We start from the raw sequence: 14400 nt of genomic DNA, 5'->3' as shown, positions 1-14400 counted from the left end.
TAAAGCAAGCGTCTGAGCCACGTGGATTGCAGCAACACTCTAAATTGACGACCATTTATTTCTATGGCTGCCGGGGCCATTTCTTCCTCCTCTGGTTGACAGACAAGAGGCCTGGATGTCGAACATCTACGTGACGGAGCCGCCACCCTCGGGTCGGGTGATCCTCGAGACGTCCAAGGGTGACATTGAGATCGAGCTCTTCGCAAAGGAATGTCCAAAGGCGTGCCGAAACCTCATCACGCTTGCGCTAGAAGGCTACTATGATGATCTCATCTTCCACCGCCTCGTCCCCGACTTTATCATCCAGACGGGCGATCCGACAGGCTCGGGCTTGGGAGGCGAAAGCGTATATGGTCAGCCATTCCACGATGAGCTCCATCAGCGGCTTCGCTTCAACAGGCGCGGGCTGCTCGGAATGGCAAACGCATCGAGCCCTCATTCAAACGACTCGCAATTCTTTCTGACCCTCGCACCCACGCCCGAGCTGCAGGGGAAACACACCATGTTTGGCCGTGTTGTCGGTCAAACCATCTACAACCTCGTCAACCTCTCGCAGGATGTGGAGATGAGCAAGGACGTCGAGGATCGCCCGCTATACCCACCTAAGCTCAAGACGATCCGCGTCGTCGACAACCCATTTGACGACGTTGTTCCACGCGTGACGCGGGAGGAGAAGAAAGCTCAGGAGCGAGCAAAGAAAGAGGCAGAGGCACGGAGACTCGAACGAGATAGAGAAGGGACTAGAAGTAAGAAGAAGAATACGGCCCTGCTCAGCTTCGTTGGCGAGGAGGAAGAGGATGAGGAGGCAGCTTTGTCGTTCAAGGGGAAACCAAAAAGCAGCCACGATCTGCTCAAAGACGACCGCAAGCTGTCCAAGATGCACGCCGAGCCTAGTGCCCGGGGTGCAAGCAGCTCGGCCTCTCCAATTGTTGCAGAGCCTCCGCAATCTGGCTCGAATGGAGCAAGTTCGTCGAATGGAGCGGACAAGAAGGAGAAGAAGCGCAGAAAGGCCCAGGGAGACGGCGAAGGAGAGGATCTCTCTTCGCTTCGAGCTAAACTTCAAGCTGCGGACGAGGGAGGCTCGGCTGCATCGAAAATCGCCGATCTGGAAGCATCAATTCGAGGCTTGAGCAAACGGCCGTCTACCTCCGCAGGGGAAGAAGCCAAGAAAGAAAAGGAGGTTAAGAGGGGAAAGGCGCTCCTCGAAGATTTGCGAGCTCAGTACAGCAAGTCGAAGCCTCAGGGAAAAGTCAAATCGAAAGCCAAGGACAAGGATGAGGAGACGTCGGACCTCCTCAGAAAGTTTCAGACGCGGGTGAGAGAGGATGCTCACCGGGAGGAGAAGCGCAAGAGGAAGCGGCGAGAGGAGGAGGAACGAGAGGAAATCCCGGATGACCTGCGAGAGTATGGCGCAAGCGACGAAGATGACGATGAAAAGGGCTGGAGAGACCATACTTTTGACTTTGGAGGAAAGAGCCTCTTGGAGGACAAGCATGACAGCGCGGTGAGTAGACTTCTGTGACAGAACCAAATGAGTAGACACGACTGACCTTGTGCTTGCGCACGTTAGGAATACGTCACGCTCGATCCGAGGGATTCAACCTCGTCGAAAGCCCTCGAGCTTGGATTCGGCAGCAAGGATGCCAGCGAGCGAGCGAGAGCGGAGAAGGCGAAGCAGCATGGCCGTCGGGGCAGAGATTGGGTCGACGAGAGGGAATGGGACAAGAAGCGAGGGGACAGAAATAGAGACAGAAGGGACGAGAAAGACACCCGCAGAGGAGCCCAGTATTCAAGAGATGGCAGGAGTCCAGAACCGAGTCGGGCGTCTCGGATGGAGAGATGGTGATGACCTGGAAACGCATACATTGTAACATCGCTCAATCAAATTATCAAAGCCAAGACAAGACGAACAGCACTTCATGATGTCGGCGTCCCACCAAGCTGGGCTGCGCCCAGCAGACCCTTTGAGAACATGCTTGCGACGACATCGAAGCCTTCGTCTGCCTCTTTGACCTCTTCCAAAAAGACGTCGTGTCTCTTGGCGAACTGCTCGTTGTTCCTTCGGATCTCTCTAACCACTGCGTGGCTCCTGGCGCATGCTGGACACTCTGTCTCGAGATCCTCGCGGTGTAGACACCTCTGGTGGAACGAGTGTCTGCACATGAAGTGGACGCTGGGCAAATCGAGCTGTCCTCCGCAAGCAGTGCACGTGGAGTGCTGGAAGACGAGAGGCTGCGAGGCATCGGTCAGCTGGGCAATCTCGGCCAGCTTCTTGTCCGTCTCGGCTCGGTACGATTCAATGAGGCGGTCATCGGCATCGATGTCTTGCTTCTGTTGCTTGATCGCTCGAATGAGGTGGTCTCGCACGAGGCCTACACTCGCCACAGGTGTCCGGCTCAAGGTCTGCACAATCTCAAGCGGACCCATGAGTTGCACCTCTTCGATGTGGTCCAGAACCTCTTGAACGTCTCGACGATGTCTCGACAGCACGTCTTCGGTTGAGCAAAAGTATCGAAGCACAAGCGGGTAGAGGTGAGGCTGCGAGGGCCCATATCGACGGAGTGACGGCATCATTTCGTCGTCCCTTGCCGCATCCATGTGCAGGCGTAACACGTCCTCGTACATGCCCATCCGTTCATAGAGGAGCACAACACCCTGGGTGAATTTCTCGTGAGAGCAGAGAACGAGCGCCTGAGTGATGTCGTACGGCAGGGATTGGTGTTGCTCTAGGAGTCTCGATGCCCGCTCTCGTCTCTCCATACGCTGCTCCTCGTCTAGCGTCGACTCTGAGGCGGCCGCTACGAGCGATCGACCTTCTCCTTCCTGCCGACGAGTCAATTCTCTTCTTGACGAGCGCAAGTAAAGCTCCAGAAGCGTGTTCCAGATTGCCTTCTGATCCTTTCGCTCCAGATCCTCATAGCCATCTTCAGGCTCAATGCCCAGCTGCCTCAGCACATCGTCGTCGTTGTCCCTCTCGGCATCAGGGGCTGTCAGAGCACGCGGTGCAGATTCGGCCATATCCACCTGTTGGTCCCACCGAGCGAGAGCGACAGTCTCCAGAAATCGGATGAATTGGGCAGGGTGTCGGATGAAATGGGCGAAAAAGATACGAGGAGAAGGAAGCGGATAGGCACCCTTCCTATGTTCCTCGATAGGTGGTGAATCAGCAGGTGTTGCCTCTTCTGCCTTGAAATCGCCAATTTTGTATCCCTCCTTGTCCTGTGGCTCAAGCTGGCTTGCACCTTCAGGCGCCGCACCGGCATTGGTACCTTTTGCTGCCGCCGCGAATGGACCGGCCTGGAGGTAGGCGAGATAGCCAGCCGCTGTTGACTTGCTTCGCGCCGCCTCGACGCCGGTTCCGACGGCGACGGGTGTCGGCTGGAACACGCCCGAGCATAGCTCGACGAGCACGTCGGTCGTCTTGTCGGGTATCTTATTGAGCATCGCTCGGCCATATTGGACCAAGTTGCTCTCGGCCTGGCGAAAGACAGCAAGAGTGTCAGTATACTTAACATGCAAGAGCAACACGAGGAACCGACCTCTTCAGCAGATAGACTGCAGACGTGAGACAAGGCCGTCTCCGCATCGCCGAGGTCTTCAATCTGAATACGCATGTACTCGTCGTGCTGGCCGTAGCGCTTTGCGAGATAAGCAGCGTGCTCAAAGTAACCGGCTTGCCGGCAGACGCGGATAGCCGTTTCGAGATCAAAAGGAAGTTCTTCCTCGTTTTCCACTTGATCCTCTTCATCTATGCCTCCGTCGTGTTGATCGCGGTCCCCCTCGCGATCCGCGGTGGCCGCCAGCGGCCGTTTGATAAAACGATCGAGCGAGGTCACATCTTTCAGCTTGGTGTAGCAGTTCAAGAGAAGCGTCGTGTGGTCCGAGTTGGCCAGGCCCTGGTTGTGAAGCTCTTGAAGATAGGTGACGAGATTATTGATACGCTGCGCATCAAGAAACTGATGCAACTTTCAGGTCAGAGAGTGGGCGCCGGAGACGGTCACGAGGATGCTCACCTTGCGAATGACATAGCTGGGCTGCGTCACCCCGACGGTCTTTACAAACTGATTCATGGCGCCCTCAAAATCGCCTTTGGCATAGAGGTGGTCTCCGTACTTGCGGAAAATGTCTGCCAGTAGAGGCTCAACGGGCGTCTCGAGAGACACCGTGGTAGCGCGTGCGGTGTGCGACCTTGCGACGTTGATGGCGAGGAGAAAGAGAGACTTGCGAAAGAGGATGTCGAGTTTAGCCTTGAGCGACTTTTCGTCGAGCCGAGTGAGGGTGCCGTCGTCGCCGAGGATAAAGAGCTGGCCGTTGTTGCCGGCCCACGCCTCGCGAATGCCACCGTCAAAGGTGGCCGAGTAGGCTACGAGCTTGTTGTCGAGATCAAACACTGTCGCTTTGGCCACGTCCACGTTGATCTTGCTGTTGCGTCCCATCCGGTCGCGTTGATTGACGTGATGCCTCACGGTGGGCGACTCTGAAGTTGCGCTGGCTTGGATGGGAGGCGAGATGATTACGAGCTGCGTCGACGACAGCCGTATTGAAGATTTAGGACCTAACAAGACTATAATCAGCGCAAAGCTGGCAGTCATTGGGGGAGAGACGGAAAGGCTCACCTTCGTATGCTAGACAGACCTCGCGACCGTCCACGCCCACAACGTAAATTGCCTCTTCGCGAGCAATTACCATCTTGCCTGCCAAGGCCGTCTGCGCACTGTGGCTGGGTATCATAGAAGCGCACCCCAGTGCACAGCCAACGTCGTCTACCACGGTTGCTGGTGATCCGGCTCCTTTTCCGATGACAGTGTACCTTAGAATGCGTGAGAGTGTGACGATGAAGAGATGGACCGTCTGCGGCGGTTGCTCTACTGCTGCCCTGGGAGTCACGCCATTGGGTGTCATTTTCCTCCGAAGCGGTTGCCTGCGTGAGCCTGCCCTGTTTCGGCGGACCACTGCATCGCCATTCACCTGCACAGCAGTGGGTGGCTTGGGATGCTGCTCCGCGAAGCCGAGTCCCGTGACTGGCTCCTGCCCGGTCCCCTCGTTTGACTTTGCTGAGGGCTGGAAGGCAACCTTGAATCTCGGCAGCGTGACAGGTGCTGTTCCCTTTAAGACCTCATCGACATCTCGGAGGAGCAGCACGGACCCATCTGCGAGCCCGATGGAAATAAAAGAGAGCGAGGGTGTGTGCGCGAGGGCGGCAACAGGATGAGGTCGACTGCCATGTTGAACCTTTGCCTCGGCGAGCAGCGTCGGTGGGGTCCATTGTGATGTGCCACGATCGACGTTGAGCTGCCAGATGCGAAGGACGGGAAACCGCGAGCTCTCGTCTTCGCCGAGCGTCACGGCCCTGCCCTTGGAATCACAGGACAGGTGTGTGACTCGGCCCGACGTTGGCCCGCCATGAAAAGCCTGCCACGTCCCCAGCTCGAAATATGTGTCGACATCGAGAACTCTGATACCTCCCGAGAAGTCACCGACGAGTACGTACGCCGAGGCCTTATTGCCGCCGCCGCCGCTGCTGCCGACAGCCACTGTCGAGATCTCGTTGGTGGCTCGAAGTGCGCTCGGAGACCTGGCAAAGTCGGACGCATCTCGCACGACAGTGTGCTCGTAGAAGGAGAGGTGCCGCCAGGCCGGTGCGGCTGATGCCTCCGTCGCCATTGTATCAACGACTAGACCGCCTCCCCCTCCGTCCGCTTGGGACCCCATGTCGTCGCTAATCGCGTGCTGTGTTTCCTCGCTCTGGACAAACAAGGTGGACGGGGGGAGCGTTTAGAGACGTGCACGGTCTTCCTCGACTTTCGGCGGCCTTGCACGGGCGCGCGCGCACTTGGAATCAAATTCTCGGCCGGCTCAACTTGGCTTGGTCTGGAGGGCCAACGCGGCTGCAGCCTTAAAATTTCGTGATCTTTCGCCAAGGCGGTGGAGAGAGGAGAGAGGGAAACGCCTCGAATCGACAGCTGACGACGAAACCGACACGACACCGACGACGTAGAATCCCTCCCCGACAAGGAGACGCCACGAAGAGCAGACGAATAACATAGAAGAGCGAATCAGACGACCCAAGGAACGACATGCCCGGCAGAGGAACATAAGCAAGGCGAAGGAGCGAGAGCGCAGACAGAGAAACTCACAGACAGCGCGATACCCAGTCAGTCAGTCAGACCGACGGACGGACAGGGATGTCGTCAAAGGGCAGCCCGCCGCTCTCGCCTCGACCTCTCCAGAGCACGGAGCTGGCTCCTCCTGCGGAACACGACAGGGGCAGTCAGGCGCCGAGCTCCAGAGGAGTCAGCATCTCTTCTTACTACTTCAATTCTCACGATAGCGTCATGAGCTCACCAAAGACAAGATTGACCGGTGCCCCTCTTCGCGGTGGGGAGTCCAGCAGCGTTGGGGACAACACTTTGAGCAGCGCCGGTGCCAGCTCTGCTACCACTGGCAATCCTTTGGAATCCTCGTCGAGGAATGCATCATCGTCATTGACCAGCTCGCCGCGTAGGAGTGGACTGGAGGAACGGGCGCTTCATGGAGGTGCTGGAGAGCAGACGCTCCACAGAAGGAACAGCAGCGTCAACAGGGGCCACGACGGATCCTCAGACCCTCGAGGCCCTTTCCGTGAACATTTCTCAGCCTGGGCTTCCGGGCTAAATGTTGGTGGTAGTGGTGCTGTGGCGGCAGGCGGGCCAGTGCACCATCACGGGACGGGCCAGGGCAGCGAGGCGCCTGAACTGGGCAATCCCTTTGACTTTGAGAGCAACGATGGTCCGCCTCAGATCACTCTCTCCAACTTCGGAGACGATGGAATTTTGGAGAAGCACTCGAGGGGAGAGAGCTCCGCGTCTGCCGCGCCCGGCGACATGGGCAGAGTCATGCCCCATCAATACTCGTACGTTGAAACGCCTCGACAGAGCATGTCAAGCCTCAATCTGGGCTTAGAAAGTGGTCAAACGCCCGTCATGGGCACCAGCGGCTTCGACTACGGCGGTGCCGCCTCAGGAGACGACGATGCCGAAGAGGGTGCCGTCCTCACCTCACACCAGGCGCCGCAGCGGGGATGGGATCAATTCGGAGCAAGGGAGCCGCTGACAGCGACATCGTCCCAAGATGATTTACATCGGCCCCAGTCTCATTACTTTGGGGGTGGAAGGGTCGCCTCACCCTCGGCACTTGAAGATGGCAGCCCTGGCGAGGGCAAGGACGAAGTAGGGGACAGAGTCATGCATCGCAGCAGCGCCCATGTGTATGCGGCCGCTGGTGGTGATGCACCCGGATTGCAGAGGGCGAGGTCGGGCCTCCAAAGGGTGGGCAAGTCAATCAGGCGCATCAGTCGCAGAGTCATAGACCTCGACGGCCAAAGGCAAAGAGGCCCACACATGCGCCTCGAGGACCGCCACGATGGCGACGAAGACGACAGCGAGGACGATGCCTTCTACTTGGCGAATGCGGCCTCGCAGCAACAGCCTTCGCGTGACTCGATGCTTCGGGGAAAGAGTCTTGGCATCTTTGGGCCCGAGAGTCGGGTGCGGCAGACGCTGGCTAAGCTGTTGCAGCAATGGTGGATCGAGCCACTCATTCTGTCCCTCATAGTCCTCAACGCCGTGCTCCTCGTCATTCAGTCTGCACCAAGCGTCTTCAAATTTCCCCGCAAGCCAGGCTACTTTGACTATTGGGTCGACTTTGCCCTCTTGGCCGTCTTTTGCATCTTCACAATCGAGGTCGTTGCTCGTGTCATTGTATCAGGCCTTGTCATCAACCCACCACCACCAGCCTATCATCCTTCTTCCGCGTCTTTCATCTCTACGACAACATCGACTGCATCAGCGCCTCAATCGAGGACTTCGGCCCCTCGCGTTGTTGTCCACGAAGAGCAGAGTGGTCCAAATGAAGACACGGGATCAAATGCAAATGCACGACTGATGGCGCACTCGCGACGGCAACAGTCGAGGTCCAACACCATGGATACCTTTGCCGGCCTGGGCGACTCGCTCAAGACGCGTGCTCATGCAGTGCTCTTGCCCCGGCAGCGCGAGGCCGAAGCTGCATCAGTCACGCCACCGCGGAGCCCCAATCGGACCGACTTCTCGACGTCTATCAAGGGACCCAGGACGGCCACCTCAGAGTACGTCCGCCAGGCCTTTCACAGCTCGTCAGAAGTCGGCGGCGTGCAAGATGACAAGATAAATGGGGCTGTAGGAGGCCAGCCGAGAGCCGAAGCAGCGAAGGGGGGCTCGAAGTTGATGCAGCAGGGCAGTAAGATCCTGCCTTTTTCCAAGATTGTCAGCGCACAGCGGGAGCAAACGACGCAATACGCCTACCTTCGTCACAGTTGGAACCGAATTGACCTGGTGGCTGTTGTGGCCTTCTGGGTCATGTTTTTCCTCTGCATTGTAAAGCAAGAGATGACGCCAGCGCACCACATTTACATCTTCCGCGCCATCAGCATTCTTCGATGCGCTCGGCTGCTCACCGTTACCAGTGGCACGTCGACGATCCTTCAGTCCCTCAAAACCGCCGGTCCGCTCCTCGTCAATGTCGCCTTCTTCATCGTCTTTGCTATGCTCCTCTTCAGCATCATTGGTATTCAGTCGTTCAGAGGCAGCTATCGACGCAACTGTGTCTGGGTTGGCGACTATGTAGGCGATCCTGGGACGAATTTCACGCTGAGTCAAATCTGCGGCGGTTTCATCAATCTGTCGACGAACGAAACCGTGGGCAGGGTAAACGAGCTTGGCACACCTATGGCCAGTTCGGGTAAGGGATTCATTTGCCCTAGAGGCCAAGTCTGTGTCGAAACAGACGCGAATCCCGAGAATAATACGAAGAGCTTCGACAACATCTTCACCTCCCTTCTTCAGGTTGTCATTGTCATATCCTGTGAGCACCTCACGTCTTACTAAAGCGCGCTCGAGACTGACGATCACCTCATTCTCAGCCAATAACTGGTCTAATACCATGTACGACATGATCGACGCCGACTACTTTGTCTCGTGCCTCTACTTCATCTTCGGCCTCATCATCATGAACTTTTGGATGGCCAACTTGTTCGTCGCTGTGATCACGAATACGTTTGCGTCGATCTCGGCCGCGACGAAGCAGTCCGCTTTTGCAGCAAAGAGCATCGAGCAGGCTACCAAGCCTAGGCTCGCTTCGACGTCGGAGGGCCAGCAGCGAAGGCAGCGCGTGGCCGACAGCTACAAGCGCTTCTGGCGGTACACAAAGTACCTCTGGCTCGCCCTCGTCGTTGTAGACCTGGGAGTGCAGGCCAGTCAGGCCTCGTATCATACCAAGGAGGAGAAGAGCAAGACGGAAACGGCCGAGATATACATCACCGTTGCCTTTGATGTCGAGATCATTATGCGCTTTCTCTCGTTTCTTCTCGACAACGACTGGCGAGGCTTCTTCGTCAAGCGCAGGAACAGATTCGACTTGTTCCTCGCTGTCATTACCAGCGTCATCCTCATCCCGCCCATCAAGAACTCCACCGTCTATCCTTGGCTCACCCTCTTCCAGCTAATGCGTTTCTACCGAGTCATCGCGGCGGTGCCGAGGATGGAAGCGCTGCTGATCCGCGTTTTCGGATCGATGTCGGGTCTTTTCAACATGATCCTCTTCCTCATGCTCATGGTCGGTCTCGCCGCATTGATGGCAGCCCAGCTGCTCCGTGGCGACATCCCGCAGGAAGACGACTCAGGCGAGGAGATTGAGATGAACTTCAAGCAAATCTACAACTCCTTCTTGGCCATGTACCAGATCTTCTCGTCAGAAGACTGGACCACGCCGCTCTTTGCTGCGTTGTCGAGGGAGGGCCAGTACAAGCAGGCCGTTATCGCGGGCATCTTTATCGCTGGCTGGTTCTTGTTCGCCAACTTCATCGTCCTGCAGATGTTCATCGCCGTCATTGCCGAGAACTTTGGCGTGGCTGAAGGACAGAAGAGGCAGCAACAATTGGAAATGTACCTGCGCAAGATGGAGAAGCCCGAGGGCTCCTTGACGGGCCGAATCTTGCACCAGCTCAGCCCTTATCGATGGTTGAGGGAACGCAACGAGGCGAAGATAGGGAGGGGTGCGCCGACGGCAGAAAGAAAAAGAACTGGCGACGAAGCGGAGAAGACGGATCGCAGACGAAGAAAGAGTCTCCAGGGGCTCGTTGCTCAATCGAAATTCCAACGCACCATGGAGGTGGTAAGAAAGGCATTACGGCTGGATCGCCCAGAGGAGCAGGTACCGCTGGACACGCTGCGTGCTCGCCAATTCAGGCAGTCATTTTCGGGCGCCACGATCCTCGGCGCCGCTGGTCGACCACCATCAGCATTTCACCTGGACAACGACGAGGATACGGCTAGGCTCTTTGCGAGAGAGAGACAGTTGACGAGGATGCGCAGCGATCTTGGCCTCTCTGGCGACGATGGACCCAACCAGGCACAGATCGACGAGAGCCATGCCAATCGGTACAAGGACGATCCGCGCATCGCACAGGCCCGGCTAATCAATACACATCCGTCGTACGAAAAGTCGCTGTGGATTTTCTCCAACACCAATGGGTTCCGTCGGTTTTGCCAAAGTATCGTCCCACCCAGCTACGGCGAGAGGCTCTTTGGGCGTCAGCCGTCGAGATTTCGCGTGCTGGTGTACCAATCGGTCATCTTTGCAGCTATTGCCGCATCGGTCATCACTGCTGGTATTGCCACGCCACTGTATCGAAGGGAATGGTACGGCGAACACGGCCTGCGAAGAGACTCGTGGTTCTCCATTACCGAGGTGTCGCTCTCAATCTTCTTCATCTTGGAGTTCATCGTCAAAGTGATTGCCGACGGCTTCGCCTTCACGCCCAACGCCTATCTCCTTTCTCCTTGGAACGCCCTTGATCTCTTCGTGCTCTTCACGCTGCTGGTCAACGTCATCACCGAACTCGTCGTCATCGGCGGTGTCAGTCGATTCACACGAGCACTCAAGGCTCTGCGTGCATTGAGGCTGATCAACCTGTCGAACCTCATGCGTAGCGCCTTTTCCGCACTCGTCCATGGAAGCGGCCGGTTCGTCGATGCCTCTGTCTTGGCCATTCTCTACATTGTGCCGTTTGCCATTTGGGGCCAGAATCTCTTTTCGGGTCTGCTCTACAGCTGCACAGACGGATCAGACGGCATTTCGACAAAAGCAGATTGCGTGGGAGAATTTTCGACGTCGCCGAGCCAGTGGTCATTCTTGGCCCCGCGAGTGTGGCAGAATCCAACGGACGGATCCGTGTACTCGTTCGATGACTTTCGATCTTCGCTCTTGATCTTGTTCGAAATTGTCAGCCTCGAAGGATGGATCGATGTCATGACGACAGCCATGTCGATCGCCGGCCGCGACCAGCAGCTCCAGCCCGACAATCGTCAAGTCAATGCGCTCTTCTTTGTCATCTACAATCTTCTCGGTGCCGTCTTCGTCCTCACACTCTTTGTCGCTGTCATTATTGAAAGCTTCCAGAAGTATTCGGGGGCTGCCTACCTAACGACGGCGCAGCGCCAGTGGATTGACCTCAAAAGGCTGATCGGTCGACAGCGGCCATCGAAGAGGCCGAAGGTCAGGCCGGCGGGCAAATTGCGGTCGTGGTGCTACGATCGGGCGGTGCACAAGCATGGTTGGTGGTCGAGAGCTATGACGTTCCTCTACTTCTGCTCCATCATTGCCCTGGCCACGCAGCGGTACGGCGACGCGCCCTGGGTTGAGCAGATCCGCGACATCGTCTTCCTCTGCTTTACTGCCGTCTTTACGGCAGACATTCTCATTCGCCTGACTGGCTTGGGATGGAAGGCCTATCGCCAAAATGCTTGGAATCTGTTCGATCTAGTCGTCGTGGCGGGAACGTTGGCCACCACAATTCCGCTCATCAGGCCAGGGGGCGAAGAAGCCGCTTCAAATGTGCAGTTGCAGAAAATCTTCCTCACGGCCGTCGCGTTCAAGCTGGTCCAACGCAGCAACTCGCTGAACCAACTCTTCAAGACTGCCGTCTCTTCGCTGCCTTCGATCGTGTCGCTCTTCTTGCTTTGGCTCACCATGTTCCTTGTCTGGGGCATTATGCTCGTCGAGGTCTTTGGCCTGACGAAGTGGGGTGAGAACGAAACGTATCAGAAGAACTTTTCGACACTTCTCGGCTCGCTCGTGTTCCTGAGCATGATGTCGACAGGCGAGGGCTGGAACTCGTACATGCACGACTACACCCTCAGCCCTCCAGAGTGCACTCCCTCGGCGAGCTACCTCAACACCGATTGTGGCAGCGAAGGCTGGGCGTACTTCTTATTCGTGACGTGGAATGTCATCTCGATGTACATTTTCCTGAACAGTGAGTCGTCCAACAATTGCTGTTGCGCTTGTCTCTCGTCACTGACCAGGTGTATCCTTTCGACAGTGTTTACTGGTACCGTCGTCGAGAATTTCTCCTATGTCTTTCAGCTTGGCGGCAAGCCGACACTATCGCGAGAGCAGGTTCGAAATTTCAAGAAAGCCTGGGCCGCCGTCGATGTCCAGCGCAAAGGCTATCTGACAAAGGAACAACTCGTCCCGTTCTTCAACAAACTCACAGGTGTCCTCGACGTGAGAGTTTACCGTGGCGAGACAAGCATTCAAGCGTTACTCAGCAGGTCCGATGCACGCGGGAAGGGAGTAGCGGGTGGAATGCCACAGTCGCCGTCATTTGTTGAGAATCTGCCAAAACTCCCGCTGGGGCGAAATCGCTCGCCTGGAGGAGCGACTAGCCCGGCAAAGTCTGGCGCGAGGGAGGGGAAGGGTCACTTTATGTGGCCGCCGTCTTCTCCTAGTTCCAATTCTGTGGGGACAATTCCGCTGGCGAGCCCCAACAGGCACGTCGTGGATGGCGTCGATATCGACGCGCTTAGGAGAGCCCTGAGCGAGACGATCGATGCATCTGAGATTTTGAGGAGGAGAACGAGATTCGAGCATCTCTATCAGGAAGCCTGCTTGCGGGCTGACGAGAATGCCATCCCATCCTCGTCCAGGCGGAGACACGCAAACGCGACCGCAGCATCGACTGGCGGCCTCAGAGGCGGCTTTGGCGGCAACGCTGGTGGGGCCATCTCCGGTGGCGTCGGAGGATTCGGAGGAATCGGAGGACTCGGTTTCACTGGCGCTGGTCGTTCTGGCGCCGACGTACCGCACAACACGCCCATCGATGGTGGCGGCGTCCGGTTCCATGAGATGCTGGAGCTGCTGGCGCACTACAAGCTCATTGACGACGACCAAGCTCTTTCGGTAGAGGAGCTGGTGCAAAGGAGGATGTTGCTGGAGCGCGTCGAGGATCGTATCCAGCTCGAGAAGGTCCGGTCGGTGCTGCGAGGCATGTGGCTCCGACGCAAATTTGTCGTTCTGCGACGGATTTCTCAGCAGCAAATGCCCACTGGCGATGTGCCTATTATTCAGGTTGAAGAGGACCGCGAGGAGTCGGAAAGAGGATTCAACAGGCGAAGCGTCGATCTCACGTCGTTCGATTATTCCTTTGAGTCTCCGAGCTCGAAGGGCTTACAAAATGCCAGAAAACCCAACCTCAAGCTCGAATTGGGCGGCGCTTCTTCGTCGCAGCAGCACGCAGACGCGCTTGCCCCAAGCCCGGTTGCCGTGGCCGGTGGACGTAGAGTGTCGGCAACATCTAGCACACAGAGCCTCCAGGAGCTCGAACGGAAGGCAAGCCCCGTGCTTGAGGAAATCAGTAAGGGCTCTGCGTGGGGCGCGGTCGGACGAAGGCTCTCGGCCCATGGAAATGTACCGGAGCCGCAAAGGCAGGGTTCTGGGTCCATTGTGTCGCCCTTCTCACCGCCGTCGGCGATGCAAGAGTATAGACCACTGACAGAACCAAGTCCACCCGCTGCTACTTCGCCACCAACGTCTGGCGCAACGACGACAGGCGAATGGCAAGAACCAAGCGCAGAGAGCTTCTATCAGCCCATAGCGGAACCCTATGAACCGTTCCCTACACCGAGCCGGAGCGTCCCCTCCGAGACGCATCAAGAGCAGCGACTGCTCTACTCGAGCCCACCGCAGGATCCTGTGGATGAAAAGTGGCGAGAGGGTTGAGCAGCTGGGGCTTGCTTACTTTGACTCTTTCATATGAGATTACATAGAGCAACACAATTGAGTTTCTGGGATGGTCGTCATCATTCATTTTCTTTGGACAATAACGTAGGCATCAATATATCATTGCTGGGAGTGAGATCTCTTCCTCCGCGTTCACTTCTGCCCTGAGCAGCATATCAACTAGGCTTCGGCCACAAACAAAGTTGAGCATACGGGCAACAAGCGGACGCACAGGTCGCGGATGTAAGACGTGTAGAAGGGAAAAGGGGAAACAAGTTATAGCAAGATATGAAAGGTGAACGAGAAAGGGTCATGATGGAGCTG

At 56.8% G+C, this 14400-nt stretch overlaps 3 protein-coding genes across 3 annotated transcripts; 2 read left to right on the top strand and 1 right to left on the bottom strand.

Moving 5' to 3' along the window:
- Positions 1 to 115: 115 nt before the first annotated feature.
- FA10DRAFT_257655 (cyclophilin-like protein) lies at positions 116 to 1846 on the top strand (the record flags this gene model as incomplete). Its single annotated transcript, XM_025519867.1, has 2 exons — positions 116 to 1504; positions 1571 to 1846. 2 exons carry the CDS (start codon positions 116 to 118, stop codon positions 1844 to 1846), a joined length of 1665 nt encoding a protein of 554 aa, XP_025380547.1.
- On the bottom strand, positions 1705 to 5791 carry FA10DRAFT_298749 (hypothetical protein). Its single transcript, XM_025524642.1, has 4 exons — positions 4617 to 5791; positions 4014 to 4555; positions 3540 to 3956; positions 1705 to 3477 (listed from the first exon to the last, which is right to left on the bottom strand). The coding sequence occupies exons 1-4, from the start codon at positions 5710 to 5712 to the stop codon at positions 1918 to 1920; spliced, it is 3615 nt and encodes a 1204-aa protein (XP_025380546.1). The 5' UTR covers positions 5713 to 5791; the 3' UTR covers positions 1705 to 1917.
- Positions 5792 to 5917: 126 nt separating this feature from the next.
- Positions 5918 to 14209, top strand: FA10DRAFT_298748 (hypothetical protein). Its single transcript, XM_025524641.1, has 3 exons — positions 5918 to 8880; positions 8939 to 12331; positions 12398 to 14209. Exons 1-3 carry the CDS (start codon positions 6186 to 6188, stop codon positions 14074 to 14076), a joined length of 7767 nt encoding a protein of 2588 aa, XP_025380545.1. The 5' UTR covers positions 5918 to 6185; the 3' UTR covers positions 14077 to 14209.
- The last annotated feature ends 191 nt before the right edge of the window (positions 14210 to 14400 follow it).

This window comes from Acaromyces ingoldii (genome assembly GCF_003144295.1).
Source record: "Acaromyces ingoldii strain MCA 4198 unplaced genomic scaffold FA10scaffold_1, whole genome shotgun sequence".
Classification (NCBI taxonomy): Eukaryota; Fungi; Basidiomycota; class Exobasidiomycetes; order Exobasidiales; family Cryptobasidiaceae; genus Acaromyces; species Acaromyces ingoldii.
The sequence above is the reverse complement of the archived record's forward strand: the minus strand, read 5'-3'. Positions and strand labels throughout refer to the sequence as shown.

Bases quoted from the DNA above. Each gene is read 5' to 3' on its own strand.
- FA10DRAFT_298749 (XM_025524642.1), bottom strand. From the start codon at position 5,712: ATGGGGTCCCAAGCGGACGGAGGGGGAGGCGGTCTAGTCGTTGATACA. The intron at 3,957-4,013 runs GTGAGCATCCTC...AAGTTGCATCAG, and splicing joins CCAGCTATGTCATTCGCAAG to TTTCTTGATGCGCAGCGTAT. The intron at 3,478-3,539 runs GTCGGTTCCTCG...GTCTTTCGCCAG, and splicing joins GCAGTCTATCTGCTGAAGAG to GCCGAGAGCAACTTGGTCCA.
- FA10DRAFT_298748 (XM_025524641.1), top strand. From the start codon at position 6,186: ATGTCGTCAAAGGGCAGCCCGCCGCTCTCGCCTCGACCTCTCCAGAGC. The intron at 8,881-8,938 runs GTGAGCACCTCA...CCTCATTCTCAG, and splicing joins GGTTGTCATTGTCATATCCT to CCAATAACTGGTCTAATACC. The intron at 12,332-12,397 runs GTGAGTCGTCCA...TCCTTTCGACAG, and splicing joins GATGTACATTTTCCTGAACA to TGTTTACTGGTACCGTCGTC.